General features: G+C 34.6%; 1 protein-coding gene across 4 annotated transcripts; it reads right to left on the bottom strand.

Moving 5' to 3' along the window:
- Positions 1–632: 632 nt before the first annotated feature.
- LOC106079123 (scavenger receptor class F member 1-like) lies at positions 633–9,739 on the bottom strand. 4 transcript variants are annotated; one of them, XR_008775825.1, is made up of 6 exons: positions 9,593–9,739; positions 8,954–9,012; positions 7,651–7,794; positions 4,060–4,155; positions 2,248–2,329; positions 633–888 (listed from the first exon to the last, which is right to left on the bottom strand). XR_008775825.1 is itself a non-coding variant. In XM_056016665.1 (6 exons), coding segments are annotated over exons 1-6 (468 nt in total). In that variant the 5' UTR covers positions 9,572–9,739; the 3' UTR covers positions 633–803. The 4 variants fall into 4 exon arrangements, 3 of the variants coding, with proteins under 3 accessions (XP_055872640.1, XP_055872639.1, XP_055872641.1); XM_056016665.1 differs by having other exon boundaries at positions 9,570–9,739; XM_056016664.1 differs by having other exon boundaries at positions 9,589–9,739.
- Positions 9,740–11,865: the final 2,126 nt, after the last annotated feature.

Genomic DNA, 11,865 nt, shown 5'->3' with positions numbered 1-11,865 from the left:
ACTCCTTCTTCCCTAGTGCTATTAGAGCATGGAATGGGTTGCCTGAGCTAGCCAGGAAAACCAGTGACTTGGCAGAATTTAAGTCATTGGTTAATATGCATGACTAAATGCATGACGCGTAGGACGTAATCATCTTCTTTTTTGAAGTAACGTCTGTATTATATAAGATAAGATAAGATAAGTTGAGTCTCAATGTCTTCAGAGATTCTAGACTTTGTTTAATGGTGTATTATTAATAGGTGACGACGTATTTTTATTATTTGAGAAACTCTTTCGTTATAATGTTGAGATGAAATGTCAACATCAAGTTGAGGTGACATCGTCCGTAGCTTCTCTACAGGATAGAACCAAAACATAGATCCAATAGATAGGAAGTAACATGTGAGTTGATAACTCATAGATTGAGCAAATGTAAAAAAACATTGAATCTAAACTTACGATGAAAAAAAAAACTACTTGAAATAAATGTCAATGCTTTGAAACTTTTTAACAGCAACAAAAAAAAAATTACTTATATAAAATAAAATGAACAATTTAATCTTTGGTTGGACGATTTGAACTATTAAAATTCACTGTCCCTGAAAATCAGTTGACGTGTTTGTATACATATATAAATGTAGAGTTGTGGTATATACACGTTTCAATAGTCAATTCGTTTTATTTTCATTTGAAAGCCTCACATAACCAAGTCTTAGAAACACATACAAGAAACTTTCAATCTCATTCAAAGGTTGCAAACAGTTTACAGTAAAAGCATAAAAGGGCTCATTCAGAGTGAAGTACGAAAGACCCAACTGCAAATGTTAACGTGACGTCATGTCTGTTGTACTCGGATCATTGGCAGTGCTCGTGGGCGTAGACTTGATATCACTTTGGACGGTACCAAATCTACAACAGAATACACAACCATTGTGACTTGTTTCATTACGCCGTCTAAGGACACATTGTATGATTACTTTGAACACTTTTAGTTCATTCCTAAACTTGTCAATACATTTTTAAAGATATTTCTTTTTTTTTTAATAAATAGTGTACAGTTTAAGATAATCATAACTGTTGTACCTTCAAACAGAAACTTAACAAGTAATCATTTTATTTTAATAATTATTAGACAAAAATAAATTATGGAAGACTACAAAATACTTAAATTAATTCCTTTTTTTGTGATAGTCATTAAATATTAATAGATCTGGTACCGCTATTGTTCACATTTCTGGCATGTTTTACAAACTGCGGGTATGATAATAAAAACAAGAAAATAAAAAAATAACAGTAATAAAATTAAGCGTACTTGTACCAATTAGTTTGAATCAGACAAGTAATTAAATCTGTAATAGATCTAGACTAAAAATAAAAAGGTATTTTAAAAAAAAATTAAAAAAGGGGAACGACCTGAATTCGAAATAATGGCTCAAACCAGCTTCAAATCTTCTCAGGATTGTCTAGCCAACACGGTAACTACTCTGCTAGTAAAGAGCTTGAGATAATGGAAGATAGTATAGTTAACTTCTATAGACTCAACCTATTTTTCAGGTCTGTGTTCACTAAGACTCAGACGACGACCTATAAAGGGGACTAATTCAGCTTATTCCACCACTTCAGTCAATTACAATTTTTCCTTTGTTCGAGATACCAAACAAAAAAAAAACAAAAAAAATATTGTCAATAGTTCATTAACTAATTGTTGTTGTTTTTTTTCGTATTTTTTTTATTCTTGTGTTGTCATTTAAAAGAAATAATTGTGCAAAATTTTAGCTTGATCTGAAATTGGGTGTGTGAGAAATCACGTGTACAAACTTTTACCAGACAGACAGTTGATATAATCTTTGTAAAAAGTGTTTGTATTTTTTTTTTAATTTAAATGACTAAAGGCATTTATTGTACCTGTCTTAAGTATAATACACAAAGGTGATATTGATCTTTGAATTATAAACATATATTGCGTACTACATGATAAAGTACCCCTTTCAGACCTTGTGGTCTATATGGCAGGTGTTGTAAAGGTCATCTGTTTATGTAGCCTACGGTTAACGAGGGTGCTATGCCAGCACGACGACCAACCGCCTTTACCTTTCCCCAACTAAGGTAGACTCAGAGGCGCCCGAAGATCCCGAAATTTAAAAATCCCAGTCTCCACCAGGATTGGAACCCCAGACCACGATAGCTAAGCGCCTTACCGCTCAGCCACCGCGCCTCCTAATGCTTCGTGGGGTTTAGATAATAAATGTTTGAAACTAGTGTACTTACTTTGCTACTAACAGAATAAACAAAGCACAACAAACAGGTATAGTGAAAATGATGACAATATACCTAGAAGATGATGCCGTCTCTGTTAAGAAAAAAGTTTTAAATCGGACATTAGTTTTACTCCATATTGTCCAATAGATTTCTTGGAAACATCCAGACTAAAAATCAGAGTCTGTATGTATGTGTGTGTATGTATGTAGGCTATGTATTCATGTATGTATGGTGGTCGACGTAACAGAGGGGTCTCACAGAAACGCTTTAAAGACCAGTTTAGGCGCCAACTTGCCTTAGCTGACATAGAAGAAAGCACCTGTTTCCATGCGCCTTCAACACGAGAAAACTGGAGGTCACTTACAAAGTCCGCGAGATACACATTTGAGACCAAAAGAAAATCCGCTGCCGAGGACAGACGCAGACGGCGAAAAGAAAATCTTAATATACTGTTGGCGGACAATGGTTATGCTTGCGATGAGGCGAAATATATAGGTCACAGCTGGGGTAGCGTATCTAAGGGAAATACGCACTCTTCATTAATCTTCGCACTTGAAGACAAGCCTTATTATTATGTATGTATGTATGTATGTATGTATGTATGTACATATCGGTGATTTTTAAAGTAAAAATATCAATGCTATAAATATTGACATAGTTCATTGATTGAGCAAATGTTTTCCCAAACTTTCTATTGACCACAGAACCCCTTCCAGCGCCCCCCCCCTGTTTACTTCAAATAATCGTCCTTCTTTAACCCTATTTGAGCTTCTAGGTCAGTGTAAGGTCAGTCTGTGATTTGGCCTTTGCCTTACAAGACCCATCCATCTGTTATAAAAAGTCATCATTTAAAGGTGGCATAATATAGAATAAAATGGCCTCTATGCTTTCTTTAAGCTCATAAATATTAATTGTAATTGTGAAATCTCCAAGGTCCCTCAACTCTCAACGCGGCACACATGTTCACATCGCAATAAAGAGAATGTTTAAAACATTGAAATAACGACATTGTGAGATTCTTCTGGACATTTGCCGACTAGAATTCTGTATCTAAACACCTGAGTGAAACAGTGAAACAGTGAAACAGTGAAACTGTATAAGTACAACACATTGTGATAATGTAATTAACATTGAAATTGGTTTTAATACATGAAAGAATATTTGGTGGGTAACTCTCACTTCCTTATTAAGGTAAGCCGTTCTTAAAGTAATAAGTGCGATTACCTTTTGCTGAAACAATCAAGACACCGGATCTGCTTATTGCTTGTATACCAAACTAATGTCAATGTACAAAACAATCAAGACACCGGATCTACTTATTGCTTGTATACCAAACTAATGTCAATGTACAAAATAATCAAGACACCGGATCTAGATATTGCTTGTATACCAAACTAATGTCAATGCACAAAATAATCGAGACACCGGATCTAGATATTGCTTGTATACCAAACTAATGTCAATGTACAAAACAATCAAGACACCGGATCTACCTATTGCTTGTATACCAAACTAATGTCAATGTACAAAATAATCAAGACACCGGATCTACCTATTGCTTGTATATCAAACTAATGTCAATGTACAAAATAATCGAGACGTTAGATGTATCCTCAGTTTATACCGTAAAAAACAATTAAGCCACCAGATATCCCTGCATATCAATCATATACATTTTCAATGCTTTGATCTTTTATGAGCATTTATGTAATTTGACAGATTACAAATATGTACATATAGGTTTGAAACACATGCAATGATTTCCAGTATTCAAAATCTACTTATACCTAATTAAAGTCTTCTGCCAATAAGACAGCTTACCTGGACATGTACCATAAATACGTTCTAGACAATCTTCCTTACATTTCAATGCACAGTCACCTTTACACCGAAAACCAAACGTACCTAATGGACAATCTGAAATCATTAAATAAATAGATATTTCAAGTCTCAGAACATTCTGGAATCATTTCATAGTGAATGAAATGTATCAAGCTACCGGTATTTTTGTTGTTGATATTTAGGCTAAATATATCTCTATAGTTGTACATCACTTGAAAAACGGGTAGAGTGTAGACTTACATATAGTTATGTAGTCATTTCAGTCTTAAGTGATTTCACTTCCTAAATGTTAGCCGATAAAATATTCCAGGCTAGTCCACTACCTTTATTACATCCAGTCTAGTCCATTACCTTTATTACATCCAGTCTAGTCCACTACCTTTATTACATCCAGGCTAGTACACTGCCTTTATTACATCCAGTCTAGTCCACTACCTTTATTACATCCAGTCTAGTCCACTACCTTTATTACATCCAGTCTAGTCCACTACCTTTATTACATCCAGGCTAGTACACTACCTTTATTACATCCAGGCTAGTACACTGCCTTTATTACATCCAGTCTAGTCCACTACCTTTATTACATCCAGTCTAGTCCACTACCTTTATTACATCCAGTCTAGTCCACTACCTTTATTACATCCAGTCTAGTCCATTACCTTTATTACATCCAGTCTAGTCCACTACCTTTATTACATCCAGTCTAGTCCACTACCTTTATTACATCCAGTCTAGTCCACTACCTTTATTACATCCAGGCTAGTACACTGCCTTTATTACATCCAGCCTAGTCCACTGCCTTTATTACATCCAGTCTAGTCCACTACCTTTATTACATCCAGTCTAGTCCATTACCTTTATTACATCCAGGCTAGTCCACTGCCTTTATTACATCCAGTCTAGTCCATTACCTTTATTACATCCAGGCTAGTACATTACCTTTATTACATCCAGTCTAGTCCATTACCTTTATTACATCCAGTCTAGTCCATTACCTTTATTACATCCAGGCTAGTCCACTGCCTTTATTACATCCAGTCTAGTCCATTACCTTTATTACATTCAGTCTAGTCCACTACCTTTATTACATCCAGTCTAGTCCACTACCTTTATTACATCCAGGCTAGTCCACTACCTTTATTACATCCAGTCTAGTACACTGCCTTTATTACATCCAGTCTAGCCACTACCTTTATTACATCCAGTCTAGTACATTACCTTTATTACATCCAGGCTAGTACATTACCTTTATTACATCCAGGCTAGTACATTACCTTTATTACATCCAGTCTAGTCCACTACCTTTATTACATCCAGTCTAGTCCACTACGTTTATTACGTCCAGGCTAGTCCACTACCTTTATTACATCCAGTCTAGTCCACTACCTTTATTACATCCAGTCTAGTCCACTACGTTTATTACATCCAGGCTAGTACACTACCTTTATTACATCCAGGCTAGTACACTACCTTTATTACATCCAGGCTAGTCCACTACCTTTATTACATCCAGGCTAGTACACTACCTTTATTACATCCAGTCTAGTCCACTACCTTTATTACATCCAGGCTAGTACACTACCTTTATTACATCCAGTCTAGTCCACTACGTTTATTACATCCAGGCTAGTCCACTACCTTTATTACATTCAGTCTAGTCCACTACCTTTATTACATCCAGGCTAGTCCACTACCTTTATTACATCCAGTCTAGTACACTGCCTTTATTACATCCAGTCTAGTCCACTACCTTTATTACATCCAGTCTAGTACATTACCTTTATTACATCCAGGCTAGTACATTACCTTTATTACATCCAGTCTAGTACATTACCTTTATTACATCCAGTCTAGTCCACTACCTTTATTACATCCAGTCTAGTCCACTACCTTTATTACATCCAGGCTAGTATATTACCTTTATTACATCCAGTCTAGTCCACTACCTTTATTACATCCAGGCTAGTACACTACCTTTATTACATCCAGGCTAGTACACTACCTTTATTACATCCAGTCTAGTCCACTACCTTTATTACATCCAGGCTAGTACACTACCTTTATTACATCCAGTCTAGTCCACTACCTTTATTACATCCAGTCTAGTCCACTACCTTTATTACATCCAGTCTAGTACACTGCCTTTATTACATCCAGTCTAGTACACTACCTTTATTACATCCAGTCTAGTCCACTACCTTTATTACATCCAGTCTAGTCCACTACCTTTATTACATCCAGGCTAGTCCACTACATTTATTACATCCAGGCTAGTCCACTACCTTTATTACATCCAGGCTAGTACACTACCTTTATTACATCCAGGCTAGTACACTACCTTTATTACATCCAGGCTAGTCCACTACCTTTATTACATCCAGGCTAGTACACTACCTTTATTACATCCAGTCTAGTCCACTACCTTTATTACATCCAGGCTAGTACACTAGCTTTATTACATCCAGTCTAGTACACTACCTTTATTACATCCAGGCTAGTACACTACCTTTATTACATCCTGGCTAGTACACTACCTTTATTACATCCAGTCTAGTCCATTACCTTTATTACATCCAGTCTAGTCCACTACCTTTATTACATCCAGGCTAGTACACTACCTTTATTACATCCAGGCTAGTACACTACCTTTATTACATCCAGTCTAGTTCACTACCTTTATTACATCCAGGCTAGTCCATTACCTTTATTACATCCAGTCTAGTCCACTACCTTTATTACATCCAGTCTAGTCCACTACCTTTATTACATCCAGTCTAGTACACTGCCTTTATTACATCCAGTCTAGTACACTACCTTTATTACATCCAGTCTAGTACACTACCTTTATTACATCCAGTCTAGTACACTACCTTTATTACATCCAGTCTAGTACACTACCTTTATTACATCCAGTCTAGTACACTACCTTTATTACATCCAGTCTAGTACACTACCTTTATTACATCCAGTCTAGTACACTACCTTTATTACATCCAGTCTAGTACACTACCTTTATTACATCCAGTCTAGTACACTACCTTTATTACATCCAGTCTAGTACATTACCTTTATTACATCCAGTCTAGTACACTACCTTTATTACATCCAGTCTAGTACACTACCTTTATTACATCCAGTCTAGTCCACTACCTTTATTACATCCAGGCTAGTACACTACCTTTATTACATCCAGGCTAGTACATTACCTTTATTACATCCAGGCTAGTACACTACCTTTATTACATCCAGGCTAGTACATTACCTTTATTACATCCAGTCTAGTCCACTACGTTTATTACATCCAGTCTAGTCCACTACCTTTATTACATCCAGGCTAGTACATTACCTTTATTACATCCAGGCTAGTACATTACCTTTATTACATCCAGGCTAGTACATTACCTTTATTACATCCAGTCTAGTCCACTACCTTTATTACATCCAGTCTAGTACACTACCTTTATTACATCCAGGCTAGTACATTACCTTTATTACATCCAGGCTAGTACATTACCTTTATTACATCCAGGCTAGTACATTACCTTTATTACATCCAGGCTAGTACACTACCTTTATTACATCCGGCTTTAGGATCTGTGTAGCCTTCCACACAATTCTTACAAGTTCCGTTGACTTTATCACAATTCCCGATACACCTGTTACACACTTTTGAACAGTCCTCCCCATAGCGTTGATACAAACAACCGTCAGAGACTTGAGGAAACAAACCAACAACGGAATATCTCAACTCAGTCTTTAGTTTGATTCTCTTAATGTGCAATACGTGGACTGACCAGTAATGTTAATTTGTTTATTGACAATTAACAACTTAATCTCTAATTTAATCTCTAACGTAACCTCTCTGTGCATTGACAGGACCAAGCCTCTAAGTAGTGTAATATTGAATGACGGGACTTATGTTCAATAATTCGCAATCAGCGGCAATGAAGAATCAAAGTGGTGAAAAATTATTTTATATTATATTAAAGAAAAATACTAATGAAATATGTCAGCAGAGCCAAAAATTGTGAGCTCAATTCTATTATGTTTTCTATTATTATTATAATGAGTGTATTTTAATATAATTTCATATTACCAAAAGTACTGAAAAAGTAACCATGGCAACGTCGAACTAAAGAGCTTCAACAAGCGAGACAACTCTGAACCATGAGACTTACGTTTGCTTTAAGGTCAGAATCAATGACTAGCGTGCCAAGACTTGCAATGGTCACGTGATACATGCGGTTTTTTAACTTTTGAAGATTGGAGTATCAACGGAGATAATTGAATTTTTTTTTTATGATTTTAGTTATAACTATAAGCGTCCAGTGATGTTAATACAAGTGTAGTAGTTGATTGTTTAAAAATAGAGTTGTATGGACATGTACAACAAAAAGTAAATGTTGCAACTTAAAATACACCTTGATTCCCTTCCCTTATATATAGATTCCAGTGCTCACTAAAGTTATAATGACAACATAGATCAGAACATACAATGTCATCATATGGGATCAAATGAGGCAATTTACTAATTTCACTTTGTGTGTTGAAAAAAATCATTTTGTTTTGTAGCTTCTTTGCATGTTAAAATAGAATGGAAAAATGCACTTGCCACATTTTTTCTTTGCTTTGTAGGAACAAAATTGTTGGAAATAGTTATTTCACGGTAAAAAGTTTTAATTTTGATAAAAAAATGTTTTAACTTGAATATTGTTAAATATTGTTAAATATTGTTAAATATTGTTAAATATCGTTAAAGTCCTGACACAATTGTAGAGCATGGGGCTTAATTTTGAGCAAGAATATGTCCCAATGTAACTCACAGTATTAAAGTTGAATATAATGTAACAGTCCTTTTAGCCATACAACCTACCTGGTAATAAATAGACAAATAGTCGGAGAATAGAAATGGAAGAATTCAGTTTTGTTTTCCTAAAGTTGAAAAAAAAAAGATTGTAAAAACTGCAGTTAATTGAACATTATTGCATTGATGTTAAGAAAACAAAAAATAGTAAACTCCGTTATCAATCTGACAAATTGTTTTCAACCTATTGGGAAATTTCACATTTCTACGCATAAAATACATAATTACACATACAAAACATAAGAGAGAATGGAATGAACTTTTAATTAGTTAACATTAAATAATGAAATGTTTGAGCTTGTTTTGGATTATAACATGAGTTATAACAGCTTCTATGGCAATATTAAATCCTAAAATAGCCTACTTAGAGACACCCATTATTTATTTTAGGCCTTGCAAGCTCTAGTGTAGATGATGTGAAGGTCATCTGTTTCTTCGGCCAACGTTAACGAGCAGTGTGTCATGTGGCCAGCACAACCACCAACCGCCTTTATGTTTCCCCAACCCATTAGAGTTGGGTGGACTCAGGGGCGCCCTGAAAATCCCGAAATTCAAAATAATCCCAGTCTTCACTGAGATATATAACTAGATCTAGAATAAAATAAAAATTGATTGAGGCACCCACATGATGATAAGAGTACAACCTACTAATGTGTAGCTCCATACTAGCACAGTGGATTTGAACTGCGTACTCTAACTTTCATTCTATTCCATTGAATAAGACAGCTTTCAATATGTTCTAGTTACCAATAGGAATTACTAGATTTACATTGTTAAAATAGGGTGCAATTTTTGATAAGCTCACAGAGATTTAAAAATAATAACTTCCGGTTTTGTGCAGAAAGAGCATTTAGGTGCTTAGAACATGTCTGTAGAGAGAATCTTTTAGCTGCGCAAAGGTGTCAAGTAAAAGAATAAGACCATAGACATCAAATAAGACATTGTTTTCGATTCCAAAGACTAATAGATTTAGCAATAATTAAAATCCTATCAATTCTACTCTCTCTCTCTCTCTCTCTCTCTCTCTCTCTCTCCCTCCCTCCCTCCCTCCCTCTCTTTCTCTCTCTCTCTCTCTCTCTAACATACACACACACACACACTTTTTTTTACTGAAACGTGTAAAGTTTATTATAATTTTTAACGGGACTAGCAATTAACAAGCTTTTTTAGCTTTTGAAAGGTCAAGGTCTACGTAGAACTGATACCCACTACGTCACAGTGACTAGAAAATAAATATATAGGTCACCAAAAAGAAACAGAATCTACTGCTCCAACAAAAGATCTCCATGACTAACAAAAACAAAACTAAAAAAAAACTTAAAAACATAACTTATATGAAGTGTAATTGTATCAATTAAATTTTATCAGTATTTTAATTAAATAGATCTAGACCAACAACAATAAATCTGTGCAATAAATAATATTTTACCTTTTTTTTTGTTTAGCGCTTATACATGCTTTTAGGTTTCTCACTACGCTCTGATCCTATCACTTGTCTGGATCAGTTGGGGAAATAGAGGAGGGGGAAGAAAGGATGAAACAGAAATTGGGTTTTAATATTTATTTTTTTTTTAAAGGGGGGAGGGAATGACCTGAATTCCTACTAGGGCTGACATTCTAACCACTCTGCTAGTTAGTTACTTATGACTAGAGAAGATTGTATAGTTGTACATTGTTTAATTTTAGAGCGGCGACCTATAAAGGGAATAATTCAGCTTATACCACCACTTCAGTCAAGTACTATGTCTTTCCCTTGTTCTAGATACCAAACAAAATAATTACCAATAGTTAATCAGCTAATCGGTTAATTTTTTTTTTCATTGATTCTTGTTTTGTCAGATAAAGAGTTAATTGTGCAAATTTTGATCTTGATTTGAGATTGGGTGTCGGAGAAATAACGAGTACACATTTTTTTTTTACCAGAAAGACAGAGCGAGTTGATTTAAGCTTTGTAAATAGGTCTATTGGCTACATCTTTTTTCGTGAAAAATCTTAGTAGATGTGAAACCAATACTGACATTTAATAGAGTTCACAATTATCTTGCAATATCAGAATGTAGTTTGGTCTGTTGACATGTCGATGGTTCAAAGGTTATCTGTTGATTGAACTAAAACGTAATTCATTATTTTTTACTTATTAAAAATATTTAAGATTTAGATGTCGCAATGTATTAGATTTAAATGTCGCTATCAACTACATGTAAACGTCGCTATTAGATTTAAATGTCGCAATTAATTACATCTAGATTTCGTTATTAAATATAGATGTCTTTATCTAACATATTAAAATGTCCCTATCTACTAGATTAAGATGTCTATTACATTTTGATGTCGCTATTAGATTTAGTTTTATACTTAGATTAGATTAAGATGTCCTCATCTCTTATATCTATTATCAAGTACATTTAGATGTTAATGTGATGTTCCCCTCTCAGACCTTGTCGTCTATAAGGCAAATGATGTAAAGGTCATCTGTTTCTGTGGCCTATAGTTAACGATGGTGTCATGTGGCCAGCACAAAGACCAACCGCCTTTACTTTTATGTTGCTGCTTATTATTATTATTTAAATGTCGCTATCTAGGTCATTCAGATGTTCCTATCTATAAGATTTAGATGCAGCTATTAAAATTAGATGTTGCTTTCCATTTACATTTAAATATTACTTTTAGATTTGCATGTCGCTGTTCATTATATTTAGATGTCACTAACAATAAGATTTATTTGTCACTGTCAATTACATTTGTAGATGTCGCCATTACATTTGTAGATGTAACATTACATTTAGCTTTCTCTATCTAATAGATTTTAAATGTCTCTATTTATTAGATTATTATGTCGCTATCAATGGATTAAGATGTTATCATATATTAGATTTATATGTAGCTATTACATTAAGATGCGCTATCCTTCAGATTTAGAT

This window comes from Biomphalaria glabrata, chromosome 18 (genome assembly GCF_947242115.1).
Source record: "Biomphalaria glabrata chromosome 18, xgBioGlab47.1, whole genome shotgun sequence".
Lineage (NCBI taxonomy): Eukaryota > Metazoa > Mollusca > Gastropoda > Planorbidae > Biomphalaria > Biomphalaria glabrata.
This window is presented reverse-complemented; position numbering and strand designations above follow the sequence as displayed.

Coding starts and splice junctions, on each gene's coding strand:
- LOC106079123 (XM_056016664.1), bottom strand. CDS start 9,608: ATGGAGCTACACATTAGTAG. Junction 7,795..8,953: donor ATTTGTCTATTTATTACCAG/GTAGGTTGTATG, acceptor TGTTTCCTCAAG/TCTCTGACGGTTGTTTGTAT. Junction 4,156..7,650: donor TAAAGCCGGATGTAATAAAG/GTAGTGTACTAG, acceptor TAATGATTTCAG/ATTGTCCATTAGGTACGTTT.